At 39.2% G+C, this 14,942-nt stretch overlaps 1 protein-coding gene across 1 annotated transcript; it reads left to right on the top strand.

The window, feature by feature from the left end:
* The first annotated feature begins 666 nt into the window (after positions 1–666).
* On the top strand, positions 667–12,643 carry LOC124273922 (excitatory amino acid transporter 1-like). The gene is made up of 7 exons (XM_046709268.1): positions 667–871; positions 6,597–6,807; positions 8,103–8,329; positions 9,088–9,214; positions 11,136–11,330; positions 11,832–11,966; positions 12,487–12,643. The coding sequence occupies exons 1-7, from the start codon at positions 667–669 to the stop codon at positions 12,641–12,643; spliced, it is 1,257 nt and encodes a 418-aa protein (XP_046565224.1).
* Positions 12,644–14,942: the final 2,299 nt, after the last annotated feature.

Below are 14,942 nucleotides of genomic sequence, written 5' to 3'. Positions count from 1 at the left end.
CTCTTTTTAGTGGAAAAATGGATGTCAAAACTGTCCTTTCTCCGAACAAAACTACTTGAAATCATATCATTGTTGTTGTTTCCTTTATTATTTCGCAGTTACCAGGGGATGATTTTGCATTTGGTTTATGAAATTGGAAAACGACAATGGAAAACACGTTCTTTTAAAAAAACTACTATACGTTTTTAGTAAATATAAGATACATATTCCCCTCAAATACAAATAAAAATACTCACACCACAGTATTCATTCGATACCAGTATATACAGCCGAACCCCAATGTCTCGAACTCATCTGAGACGAATTCTCGGTTATTTCGAACTCATTTCTCGGTCCCTGCCGATTTCCTTATATTTGTCACTATATTTACCCTGATGTCTCCAACTAGGTGTCGAATTCACGGTTGTGTCGAACTCATTTTAGATGTATTGTTCGTATGTATAGCCTACTGCAGAAAAGCGACGTTGTAAGCTCTCTCTCTCTCTCTCTCTCTCTCTCTCTCTCTCTCTCTCTCTCTCTCTCTCTCTCTCTCTCTCTCTCTCTCTCTCTCTCTCTCTCTCTCTCTCACACACACACACACACATACACTTACAGCCATATATGAAAAACTCATAACGATTCTGACATGACGTCTCGATGATCATTAAAGCTATTCTATTTTTCAAGATGGCGTTAAAGACCTGTTTGAAGGCCAACATCCTGCTCATCCTAACCGTCATCTCTGCAGTGATGGGCGTGACCATCGGGTTGCTGTTTCGTCAGCTGCATCTCTCCGGGGACACCATCCTACTCATCAGTCTCCCTGGGGATATAGTCATGAGGATGTTGAACATGCTCATACTTCCGCTGATTGTTGCAAGCATGATCACAGGTACAGTGGAATCTGTCTGAACTAAACGTTTTTGTCTGGTTTGTTTGTAGTCTGTCTCATAGTCCCTGAACAGCATTATTTCTCTTCTGTCAAGCCCTTTCTTCAACGCTAAATGAAGCAAGACGACATTTCCTCGGGTTCAGGATCTCCCATCTCACTAGGGTGCTTTTTCAATTTAAATGGAATTGTTTGTTTCTGTCAAAATATACATATATTTCAGAGATTAAGCGTTAGTCTACGAATACTGCTGTACTGTCTCGGGCTATTAATACGTCCTCTCTATTCTAATTGCTAGCGGTAGGACAGGCCATGTTTGTCCTATTAGCGAACTCCTGGTGTCATCACTAGTACAGCATTGATGTATAATAACATTTGGTTTTGGATACATTTAACAGAGGATAATTAGTATATATGAAAAATGAAGACTACTGTATGGATTCACATTTCCATAAATGTTCAAGTCTCGTCACGATTCATTCATTTATCAAACAGCAGACAGTCAGTTATGCATGTAACCTCATGAAGTCAGTGCACGTTTATATATTATCATAGCCCCGATATATTTGCAACCCGCGCTTTAGGTCTGAAATCCACCTTCATGCGTAAACATTTACAGTTTAAAATGTTTTATCATTCTTCTCTTTGTGTTCTAACAGGAACTGTTAACATGGAAAGCAAGTCATCAGGAAAGATGGGCATGTAAATAGGAATTGTTACCATGGACAATATATCGACGGGAAAGTTGGGCACGATCTCCAATTGATTTTTCCCTTTAGAGTTAATCTATTTTTAAATAGGAGTTGTTACCATGGCCAACACGTCACCAGGAGAGATGACTTGTTCTCCATTTGATTACACCATTTAGAGTTACTTTTTGTTTGATAAGGAATTGTCCACATGGACGCCATGTTATCAGGAAAGAAGGGCATGTTCTCCATTTGATTACACCATTTAGAGTTACTTTTTGTTTGATAAGGAATTGTCCACATGGACGCCACGTTATCAGGAAAGAAGGGCATGTTCTCCATTTGATTACACCATTTAGAGTTACTTTTTGTTTGATAAGGAATTGTCCACATGGACGCCATGTTATCAGGAAAGAAGGGCATGTTCTCCATTTGATTACACCGTTTAGAGTTACTTTTTGTTTGATAAGGAATTGTCCACATGGACGCCATGTTATCAGGAAAGAAGGGCATGTTCTCCATTTGATTACACCATTTAGAGTTACTTTTTGTTTGATAGGAATTGTCCACATGGACGCCATGTTATCAGGAAAGAAGGGCATGTTCTCCATTTGATTACACCATTTAGAGTTACTTTTTGTTTGATAAGGAATTGTCCACATGGACGCCATGTTATCAGGAAAGAAGGGCATGTTCTCCATTTGATTACACCGTTTAGAGTTACTTTTTGTTTGATAAGGAATTGTCCACATGGACGCCATGTTATCAGGAAAGAAGGGCATGTTCTCCATTTGATTACACCATGTAGAGTTACTTTTTGTTTGATAGGAATTGTCCACATGGACGCCATGTTATCAGGAAAGAAGGGCATGTTCTCCATTTGATTACACCATTTAGAGTTACTTTTTGTTTGATAAGGAATTGTCAACATGGACGCCACGTTATCAGGAAAGAAGGGCATGTTCTACATTTGAATACACCATTTAGAGTTACTTTTTGTTTGATAGGGAATTGTCCACATGGACGCCATGTTATCAGGAAAGAAGGGCATGTTCTCCATTTGATTACACCATTTAGAGTTACTTTTTGTTTGATAGGGAATTGTCCACATGGACGCCACGTTATCAGGAAAGAAGGGCATGTTCTACATTTGAATACACCATTTAGAGTTACTTTTTGTTTGATAGGAATTGTCCACATGGACGCCATGTTATCAGGAAAGAAGGGCATGTTCTCCATTTGATAACACCGTTTAGAGTTACTTTTTGTTTGATAAGGAATTGTCCACATGGACGCCATGTTATCAGGAAAGAAGGGCATGTTCTCCATTTGATTACACCATTTAGAGTTACTTTTTGTTTGATAAGGAATTGTCCACATGGACGCCACGTTATCAGGAAAGAAGGGCATGTTCTCCATTTGATTACACCATTTAGAGTTACTTTTTGTTTGATAAGGAATTGTCCACATGGACGCCATGTTATCAGGAAAGAAGGGCATGTTCTCCATTTGATTACACCGTTTAGAGTTACTTTTTGTTTGATAAGGAATTGTCCACATGGACGCCATGTTATCAGGAAAGAAGGGCATGTTCTCCATTTGATTACACCATTTAGAGTTACTTTTTGTTTGATAGGAATTGTCCACATGGACGCCATGTTATCAGGAAAGAAGGGCATGTTCTCCATTTGATTACACCATTTAGAGTTACTTTTTGTTTGATAAGGAATTGTCCACATGGACGCCATGTTATCAGGAAAGAAGGGCATGTTCTCCATTTGATTACACCGTTTAGAGTTACTTTTTGTTTGATAAGGAATTGTCCACATGGACGCCATGTTATCAGGAAAGAAGGGCATGTTCTCCATTTGATTACACCATGTAGAGTTACTTTTGTTTGATAGGAATTGTCCACATGGACGCCATGTTATCAGGAAAGAAGGGCATGTTCTCCATTTGATATAACCATTTAGAGTTACTTTTGTTTGATAAGGAATTGTCAACATGGACGCCACGTTATCAGGAAAGAAGGGCATGTTCTACATTTGAATACACCATTTAGAGTTACTTTTTGTTTGATAGGGAATTGTCCACATGGACGCCACGTTATCAGGAAAGAAGGGCATGTTCTCCATTTGATTACACCATTTAGAGTTACTTTTTGTTTGATAGGGAATTGTCCACATGGACGCCACGTTATCAGGAAAGAAGGGCATGTTCTACATTTGAATACACCATTTAGAGTTACTTTTTGTTTGATAGGAATTGTCCACATGGACGCCATGTTATCAGGAAAGAAGGGCATGTTCTCCATTTGATAACACCGTTTAGAGTTACTTTTTGTTTGATAAGGAATTGTCCACATGGACGCCATGTTATCAGGAAAGAAGGGCATGTTCTCCATTTGATTACACCATGTAGAGTTACTTTTTGTTTGATAGGAATTGTCCACATGGACGCCATGTTATCAGGAAAGAAGGGCATGTTCTCCATTTGATTACACCATTTAGAGTTACTTTTGTTTGATAAGAATTGTCCACATGGACGCCATGTTATCAGGAAAGAAGGGCATGTTCTCCATTTGATTACACCATTTAGAGTTACTTTTTGTTTGATAGGGAATTGTCCACATGGACGCCACGTTATCAGGAAAGAAGGGCATGTTCTACATTTGAATACACCATTTAGAGTTACTTTTTGTTTGATAAGGAATTGTCCACATGGACGCCATGTTATCAGGAAAGAAGGGCATGTTCTCCATTTGATTACACCGTTTAGAGTTACTTTTTGTTTGATAAGGAATTGTCCACATGGACGCCATGTTATCAGGAAAGAAGGGCATGTTCTCCATTTGATTACACCATGTAGAGTTACTTTTTGTTTGATAGGAATTGTCCACATGGACGCCATGTTATCAGGAAAGAAGGGCATGTTCTCCATTTGATATAACCATTTAGAGTTACTTTTTGTTTGATAAGGAATTGTCAACATGGACGCCACGTTATCAGGAAAGAAGGGCATGTTCTACATTTGAATACACCATTTAGAGTTACTTTTTGTTTGATAGGGAATTGTCCACATGGACGCCACGTTATCAGGAAAGAAGGGCATGTTCTCCATTTGATTACACCATTTAGAGTTACTTTTTGTTTGATAGGGAATTGTCCACATGGACGCCACGTTATCAGGAAAGAAGGGCATGTTCTACATTTGAATACACCATTTAGAGTTACTTTTTGTTTGATAGGAATTGTCCACATGGACGCCATGTTATCAGGAAAGAAGGGCATGTTCTCCATTTGATAACACCGTTTAGAGTTACTTTTTGTTTGATAAGGAATTGTCCACATGGACGCCATGTTATCAGGAAAGAAGGGCATGTTCTCCATTTGATTACACCATGTAGAGTTACTTTTTGTTTGATAGGAATTGTCCACATGGACGCCATGTTATCAGGAAAGAAGGGCATGTTCTCCATTTGATTACACCATTTAGAGTTACTTTTTGTTTGATAAGGAATTGTCCACATGGACGCCATGTTATCAGGAAAGAAGGGCATGTTCTCCATTTGATTACACCATTTAGAGTTACTTTTGTTTGATAGGAATTGTCCACATGGACGCCACGTTATCAGGAAAGAAGGGCATGTTCTACATTTGAATACACCATTTAGAGTTACTTTTTGTTTGATAAGGAATTGTCCACATGGACGCCATGTTATCAGGAAAGAAGGGCATGTTCTCCATTTGATTACACCGTTTAGAGTTACTTTTGTTTGATAAGGAATTGTCCACATGGACGCCATGTTATCAGGAAAGAAGGGCATGTTCTCCATTTGATTACACCATGTAGAGTTACTTTTTGTTTGATAGGAATTGTCCACATGGACGCCATGTTATCAGGAAAGAAGGGCATGTTCTCCATTTGATTACACCATTTAGAGTTACTTTTTGTTTGATAAGGAATTGTCAACATGGACGCCACGTTATCAGGAAAGAAGGGCATGTTCTACATTTGAATACACCATTTAGAGTTACTTTTTGTTTGATAGGGAATTGTCCACATGGACGCCACGTTATCAGGAAAGAAGGGCATGTTCTCCTTTTGATTACACCATTTAGAGTTACTTTTTGTTTGATAGGGAATTGTCCACATGGACGCCACGTTATCAGGAAAGAAGGGCATGTTCTACATTTGAATACACCATTTAGAGTTACTTTTTGTTTGATAGGAATTGTCCACATGGACGCCATGCTATCAGGAAAGAAGGGCATGTTCTCCATTTGATAACACCGTTTAGAGTTACTTTTTGTTTGATAAGGAATTGTCCACATGGACGCCATGTTATCAGGAAAGAAGGGCATGTTCTCCATTTGATTACACCATGTATAGTTACTTTTTGTTTGATAGGAATTGTCCACATGGACGCCATGTTATCAGGAAAGAAGGGCATGTTCTCCATTTGATTACACCATTTAGAGTTACTTTTTGTTTGATAGGGAATTGTCCACATGGACGCCATGTTATCAGGAAAGAAGGGCATGTTCTCCATTTGATTACACCATTTAGAGTTACTTTTTGTTTGATAGGGAATTGTCCACATGGACGCCACGTTATCAGAAAAGAAGGGCATGTTCTACATTTGAATACACCATTTAGAGTTACTTTTTGTTTGATAGGGAATTGTCCACATGGACGCCACGTTATCAGGAAAGAAGGGCATGTTCTCCATTTGATAACACCATTTAGAGTTACCTTTTGTTTGATAAGGAATTGTTAACGTGGACGCCACGTTATCAGGAAAGAAGGGCATGTTCTCCATTTGATTACACCATTTAGAGTTACTTTTTGTTTGATAGGGAATTGTCAATATGGACGCCATGTTATCAGGAAAGAAGGGCATGTTCTCCATTTGATTACACCATTTAGAGTTACTTTTTGTTTGATAAGGAATTGTTAACGTGGACGCCACGTTATCAGGAAAGAAGGTCTGTTCTCCATTTGATTATTCCATTTGACGTTACTTTATGTTTTAACAGGAATCGCTAACATGAACAGCAAGTCATCGGGAAAGATGGGCCTGTTCACTATGGCCTACTATATTTCTACAACCGTCATTGCAATCTGTATTGGCTTTGCTCTGGTGTTTATTATCAAGCCAGGATTACATGACACACTAACGTCATCGGGCACGCAGTCTGAAGAGTTCCATGCTCCTTCGGCAGTTGACATGTTTCTTGATCTCATTAGGTGAGTGATGACGGTTATAGATATACGTTATCTGGTCTTGCCTTGTTATCGACTGACAGTCCTAATATCTTTAGGTATATCTTTTTATACCGTTTCCCACACACCACATAATTGACAGTGTTTCCACTTGTACATTTGTCCATTCTGTTGATTACTGACCTGCCTTTGCATGTGTTTGTGATGGGATAGGCTATTCACAATTTCGCCTCAAAACGAGACTGGTTTTTCTCTGGCGTTGACTCATTATATTGGGATCATGGAAAAAATGCCTGTAGTTTATGATACTGACAATTGGGATAACATGTACCTCAACCTTTTCTATTAAAGGAAGTTAATGGGGAATCACTATCTTGATCAGCTGATGAAGGTCCACAATACAACCTCAGTTCTAAAATATTTACAGACCTCGCCCAGATGTACACTACGAGGTTGGCTGTCGTCAACTGCATTGTTCCCATCATGAAGCCACACAATGATCATCAGAGTGTCTATTTAAATTTTTTACAAATGTTTCCACACCATATTCATATTTCAAACCCTTTCAGATTCGGGGTAGGGTGTGAGAGGTGTGTATATTTGGTGGTAGGATACCAATAAGCCTTTCTGATCAGTGCGTAATATCTTTTACAATGATTGCGGCGTAAAATACTGTTGTAAAAGTGTACACATACACATTCTTGCTATAAGCTCTTTTTGACACGGAATCCAGACATTATCCCATACCGACGTGTTTTCTCAAATGTCATTTACCTGCCGGAATATACCCCATACCTATTTTGACTCATGTCTAGAGTATAAAATATGTTATGCTAGTGACTGCAATTATGAAATAAACTTAGACAACTAAGCATGTTTGATATCATGTATCGTTAAAACAAAGTTTAGTGTCCACTTTCAAGTTGAAGATCGAGTAGATTTATTTTACACTCAGAAAAACAGGTGTCTTAACTTGAGTCTGTGAAGTCTTACAATACAGCCTTAATCATAGTCACAATGAAGCATAGGTTGTCATATGTTTTTGAATAAGTTATGCCCCATTCAAAATATGATTAAGGCAGTGAAAAGGGAATATTTACTCCAGGAGTGACTTAAAGCTATATGTAGCTTCACTTGCTTAGTTTATAGACTGCATACAAGGCATCATACATTTGTTACACGGCGCCTAGCCTCACTAGCTTATTGCCTCACCACTTGCGCATTTAGAGTTCGCAGATGCAAATGTTACTGATGATGTTGGGCTGAAGACTGTGATATTAATGTCGTAATTCCTTGTGATGATTTGTTATTTTTTTCAGAAATCTGTTTCCAGACAATATTGTTAGAGCTGCAATTCAAAGTTCACACACGGTATACGTCAAGGAAGATTTCAACAATATCAAGAAAGAATCTCCTGATGAATATGTGCTCCAGAATGTAACCAACTCAACGTTTCTGGTAGAATCTGATGGGAGAAATACTACAGAGCAAGGAAACCCCATCTGGACACCTAAAACTGTCACCAGACCCGGATTTAATGTTCTGGGTATGTGAAGGCTGGGATAATTTGTAACACAGACTGCTCTTCATAAGTTGTTCAGATAAGATGTGTAGCATAGAAAAGAAACAACCAAAGACACCATTTTCTGTCGTCTCAATATTTGCACTGCATCATCATTTAATATTTTGCAAACACCCGGGGTCCTTAATTTTCGGCGATCCATTAATATGTTTTCACGCTAGTTTACTAGTTTACTATTTTCTGGTGTTGACGTGTTTTGTCTTGCTTTGCTTTGCTTTGCTTGTGTGGTGTGTTTTTTCAAAAATGTTGTTTGTCATTGTTTTGACTAAGACTGGTTAAGAAATTATGTTGATGAAAGGGATTCGATGCCCTGACTTAAAACAGTGTCTGAATGTAGAACTGAACTTTGGAAGTGAAATCCAACTTAGCAGCATGAACAACATAGGAATCATTATAATTTACTGGTTGATTATTAGGTTCTCTGACAATTACTCTCCACAAAATATAATCATTGCTAACCAGGAGATTTGGTTGCCAGTAAAACATATCACGTCAATCACATGAGTGTACATTAGAAAAACGATTATGTGTAAACTTCCTACGGCAAAGTACCAATTGTTTTTAACATTCTTTCGTCAGAATCGACAAAATAATATAAAACGTCACAACCTTTTCCATAATCATACAAATATGTATTAAATGCAGAGTCCATCGTTCCATTATAGCGTTCGACTATAGCGTGAGCATCTAGCATCTGTAATGGACGTTTTCTTCTTCTACAGGGATGTTGCTATATTGTACAGTATTTGGAGCAGTGCTTGGTAAACTAGGACCTAAAGGTCGGGTTGTCTTCAAGTTTCTTGTGGAACTGAATGAGATCACGATGTGCATTGTGCACCTCGTTATGTGGTAAGTAATCCGAACACTTTAAATGTTGATAATGATGCTTATGAACACCACAATGTAAGTTGTTCACTGGTCACTAAGGGGGCATGGGTTGATGTACCCTCGATGTTTGTTCATGTTCCCTGAGCCCGAAGGAACATCAACCCATGCATAAATAGGGATGGTGCAATGATCTAGGGGTGCTGCTGTACAGAGTTGCTCCCCATAGCTAAAGCAGGATCCAATTGGCATTGGATCTGAATCCCAGATGCCCTGTTATTTACCCTGGTATATCAGCAAACATCGAGGGTACATCAACCCATGGGACCCGAGGGACCAGTGAACAACGTATTTATCTTACCGAACACCTTTATGTTAATTTTGAATTGTTTGAAGCACGGGAACAAATAGTTCTGTAGCCATCGCTAGATTTTGCTGACAAGAAAAACACATTTAGAGTTATCTCCTTTCCATCTATTTGCATTCGCAACACATCGGTAATTTCCGTACATCATTACGTGATTCAATGTAATTCGAGATGAAGAAATACTACCACGAAGTACCAAATGAGTTGCCATTGACAGCGGGGTATATTGAAATGTTACTCGCTTGCAAACGGGGTACATTGAAAATAATAGAAGAGCGCTCAGCCAATCAGAAAGCGACATTTATGTGTGAGGTAAGATAAGTACTATTTCACCTAACTTCAGGAAACTTATTACATGTTTTCCGTTGCCTGGGTTTGACTGCCACATTGGTATAATGTGTAATGGCTTTTTAAGGTGCCGCGATATTGCTGTCTATAATATGGATGATAAAATCACTCACACAATACCTGCACTAATGATCAGTGACCTATATATCTAGTGAATAATTCACGTACCAGTGTCTAAACTGACGCAGGCGACGTACGTATATTTGTGCATTTGATTTGTAATCATTGCATGATAATTTCATTAAAAAGCGTTGTAAATATTCATTTCATTTACCCTGACAGATATGCAAGTCAGTTGAATGATTTAAGAATAGAAAAACGTCTAATCATTAACAGTTCAGTTATTGAAAATCTAAAATCTTTACAATATTTTATATACTTAAAAAGGCAGTTGGGTAGACTGGTAGTTAAAGCGATGGCTCGAGGCCCGGTTTCGATTCTCCACATGGTAAGCCCATATTGTGTCCCCTTCCGTGATATTACACTCACTCACTCACTCAACTATGGCACACCATATTCTGTTACAGGTTAACGCCCATTGGCGTACTGTCCCTAATTGCTGGAAAGATCTTGAGTGTGTCCGATCTCGCTGGGATGGTTCATCACATAGGGATGTTCTTAGCCACATGCATCGCCGGTCTTTTTGTGCAAACTGTTGTAGTAATACCACTGATATACCTCATTCTGACACGGAAGAACCCTTTTAAGGTGACGTTGGGAGTAGTGCAGGCTCTTCTGACAGCTCTGGGCACCAATTCAAGGTTTGCAATCAATTATTGAATATAGCGATACGTAACGGATTTCTATGAATAGATGAATATACAATGTATTGTGTTTACGGTCCGGTGATCAAAGTATTGTAAATATTTAAAGGCACAATTTCACACATTTTCGACAATATTTTGGCCTATAATAAATGTATTCGGGGCATATGTACTCACTTTAGCTTCTATTGATGCAATAAAAGACATATTATCCCATACAACTTGGTTGAAATCGATAATTGAAACTTCGAGGCAAAGAACTTAAAACAGAGAACACTTGCCATTATAAGTTGTTCACTGGTTTCGACGGGGACATGGGCTGATGCACCTTCGATATTTGTTTATGAACATAAAGAAACATCGAGGGTACATCAACCCATGGGCCCCGAGGGACCAGTGAACAACGTATTCATCTTCAAATAGTTTGCAGGGAATGGTAGTGAAGGATCCTGTTTATATTTGTCAGTGCTGCAACACTTCCGGTTACCATCGACTGCTGTGAGAAGAACCTTAAGATAGACAGGACTATCAGTAGGTTTGTGCTACCTATCGGTGCTACCGTCAACATGGATGGAGCTGCCATCGTCCAAGTCGTCACTCCAGTTTATATAGCACAGATGAGTGGAGTGCACCTGTCTGTACTTGACGTCTTGGCTCTTGGGTAAATGCGTTTTTACATACACATCGTTTGTCTGTTGTTTAACGCCACATTCAACAATATCCCAGCTATATGGCGATAGTCTGTAAATAATCGGATCTAGAGCAGACGACCCAGTGATCAACATCACAATCATCGATCTACGCAATTGGGATACAATGACATTTGTCAACCAAGTCAGCAAGCCTAACCACCCCATTTACGAGAGCGATTTGGGGAGGGACAGAGATGGTGACGTCACTTTCCAAACGTAGAAATGGAAGCAAATGGTTACGGGTCAATGTTATAATCAAGGATGACCGTACAACAACTGACCCAATCAGAAGTTGAATGCAGAAACTGGAAGTAGGATAGATAAAATGGGAAACTTCGCTATCTATAGTAGCCCAAAGTAAGATCTTGCCCGTCGGTTAAAGATCACCAGTGATCATGCAACACATAACACAATTAAAATCAGATGCAAAATGCAAATTGCTGAGAAAACTATTTATGATATCATTTCAGCGTGGCTGCCACCCTCACCAGCATTGGGACCGCTGGTATACCCAATGCTGCTATAGTAACCATCATGGTTTTTCTAGCCAATATGGGACTGCCAACGAACGAAATCTCCATCATTTTTGCCATGGATTGGTTTCTGTGAGTATTTGCAGCTTAAAATGACACACCCATAGTCATAATGTACATTCCTTCTATGTACCCTAGTGACAATGTCTATTGAATACATGCCAAATATTTCTATCACACATTTATACAGTATTCGATGATTATGTTTGAAATGCTTCTCAAGATGACTGCACATGCTTTCATTCAATATAATCTACGAATGTCGATACCTTGTGCATTCCTGTATGTGTCCAGACGTTTATTTTGTATTGGATTCCAGACTCATTCTTGTTGTAAAAATCGAACATAGATGGAATCTGACAGGTGCTATTTGTGTAATTCAAACCTTAAGTACGTTAAGCTACAAGACAATAGGTTACAATCTGTTTAGGACAAACACTGTCAACTAAACACCACCTGTAAGCACAAAATAGTCTGAAATATCGTGTCCTTATTTACCTGCATAATTCACTTCATAAACAAATAGCCTGTTTGTGGCCTAACGTGTTTCATTCTTGTGGACGGTGACATTTTCCATATTCTGGTGTTTCAGCGGGCGAATGAGGACTATCACTAATGTGAATGGAGACTGTATGGGCGCAGCTATTCTCCAGCACTTCTTCCACCAGGACGGCAGCAATGGTTCGGGATATGAAAATAACCCACTCTCACAGGACGAGATAGAGATGGAGGAAGCTCTGTCACTTTAATTGAACGTGGAAAGTTGTAAACAGTTGTATTATTCTCAGAAAGACGTTTCACCACATGACTGTATATGCCGTCGAAGAACAATAAACGTTAATCTCCAGTTCAGTTGTCATGGGGACGGTGGGGCAGCCTGGTGGTTAAAGCGTTCGCTCGTCACGCCTTGGATCCGGGTCGTTATATTGCTGGAATATTGCTAAAAGCTGCGTAATCCTAAACTCACTCTCACACTTACTCACTCACGCTTGTCCCCCGGCGTGATAACACTAACAGTGACCATCAGTGATTCACATATTGTGCGAAAACAAGTGTTTTAATACATCTATATGGCCAATAAAATAAATAAATTGACATACACATTGTTTCGCCTTGTATTACTCTTAGTGTTTCATATATATGCCAAACTGGCGTTAAACGTGTGAAACTATAGTTTGAAATAAGGTGTCAAAATCACTCCAAGTTGTGCACATATGGAAATATCAACAGTTTGGCTCTGTGTTGTTGTACCGTTACACCTTACCTGCCATTATATACCCATGAACATCCGGATTAGAATTGGTCTTGAATGAACCTGGTAATGCTTCCGCTGAATGTTGCAAGCATGGTCACGGGGACAGCGGACGTTATTCTCTGGTTTGTTTAAGAACGATATCGTATACCACAGTAGTCACCGACTCACAGTCCCTGAGCTGTATTATTTTCCCTTCTTCCTACAGAGCCGTGAAGATCCGGGTTAGAATTGATCTTCAGTAACCCATGCTTGTCGTAAGAGGCGACTAACGGGACCGGGTGGTCAGGCTCACTGACTTGTTTGTCATTGTATCCCAATTGCGTAGATCGATGCTCATGCTTTTGATCACTGGATTGTCTGGTCCAGACTCGATTATGTATACACCGCCGCTGGAACATTGCTGAGTTCGGCGTTAAACAACAAACAAACAAACCTGCCATTATAATTCGTACTCTCTTCATTTCAAAACAGGGGCGGTAGAGTAGCCTAGTGGTTAAAGCGTTGGCTCGTCACGCCGAAGACCCGGGTTCGATTCCCCACATGGGCACAATGTGTTAAGCCCATTTCTGGTGTCCCCCGCCGTGATATTGCTAGAATATTGCTAAAAGCGGCGTAAAACTAAAACTCAGTCAGTCAGTCAGTCATTTCAAAACGTTCCAGAACAAGGCATGCGTGTAAATAGTACCAAATGATGTGGAATACTTGAAAATGTCCGCATTTACATCAACAAGAAGTTAACACTGTTCGTAACTTCATGAAATGGGCTGTGTGTGTGGCTTTTTGTGTTAATCCGAACTTATATCGAATATTATAGGCTTAGCTGTGAGCATATGTATTAATGCTGTACGGCTCTCAGGATTTAACCACATTTGCATTCTCGACACGTCTGCTTATTCCTATGTGACACCATCATGCAAATTTATGCTGTCTGGGTTTAATCACTGTTCCATGTTGGGCACATCCTCTGTTGGTAATTATTGTAATCAGTCGATGCTGAGTGAACCAAAAGGTAAGGACATCATTAATTTTTAAAACTGAACATTTATTTTTGAATCGTGTATATTGTTTGAAGCATTTTTCAGTTGGAACGACAAATTGCTCCCGTTCAAAATGGCCTGTTTTTTATGGTTTCCAGAGCAGAATACCATTCAGAAGATCGTTTGATGGAACTATATGTTCTATTGTTGGAGAGACAGACACACTGAAGTCCACATACATACAAACAGGGGTTTTACAGGATACATAGAGAATATAAAACGATGTCCCATGTAATACCATATTTATGAAACGAGTGAATGGTTAGGTCTCTAACGAGCAAAAGCGAGTTGGAAACCAATACCATTCACGAGTTTCATAAATATGGTATTACACGGGACATCGTTTAGTATTTTATATATTACTCACCCAACACTAGCAAATTAATATCTCAGAATTCAGCTTACAGAATGAGTGCCTTACGCCATCATTACAGTGGTCACGTGTCTGAATGCATTTCATGTATGATTGTCAACATCAATTTAGTCTTTTTAATTTCATTTTTTTAAATAAACAAGGGGGGTGAAAAAGGGACCTATGACTTCACCCAACTTATGTTTATTTTCATATAAATGCTATTACACGTAACAGAGCAAGAATAGTTGAAGCTTCTTTCCTAAGAATTCAACGAGCGCAATACGCCCGCGCAGCTGGGTCGCGACTTTGGTCAATAGGCAATGGTTTTACAACAACCAGGTACATGCTACTGTTCTTGTGTTGCTGGAAACCCTCAACGAACGCAGGTAACAATCGCAGTT

This window comes from Haliotis rubra, unplaced genomic scaffold (assembly GCF_003918875.1).
Source record: "Haliotis rubra isolate DU_JTF1 unplaced genomic scaffold, ASM391887v1 Scf1039, whole genome shotgun sequence".
In the NCBI taxonomy this organism is placed as follows: domain Eukaryota; kingdom Metazoa; phylum Mollusca; class Gastropoda; order Lepetellida; family Haliotidae; genus Haliotis; species Haliotis rubra.
Note: the sequence above shows the minus strand (reverse complement) of the source record. Positions and strands in the feature narration are given on the sequence as shown.

Excerpts from the sequence above, each read along its gene's own strand:
- LOC124273922 (XM_046709268.1), top strand. The coding sequence starts at position 667 with ATGGCGTTAAAGACCTGTTTGAAGGCCAACATCCTGCTCATCCTAACC. Across the intron at positions 6,808-8,102 it reads ATGTTTCTTGATCTCATTAG|AAATCTGTTTCCAGACAATA; the intron begins GTGAGTGATGAC and ends TATTTTTTTCAG. Across the intron at positions 11,967-12,486 it reads TTTGCCATGGATTGGTTTCT|CGGGCGAATGAGGACTATCA; the intron begins GTGAGTATTTGC and ends CTGGTGTTTCAG.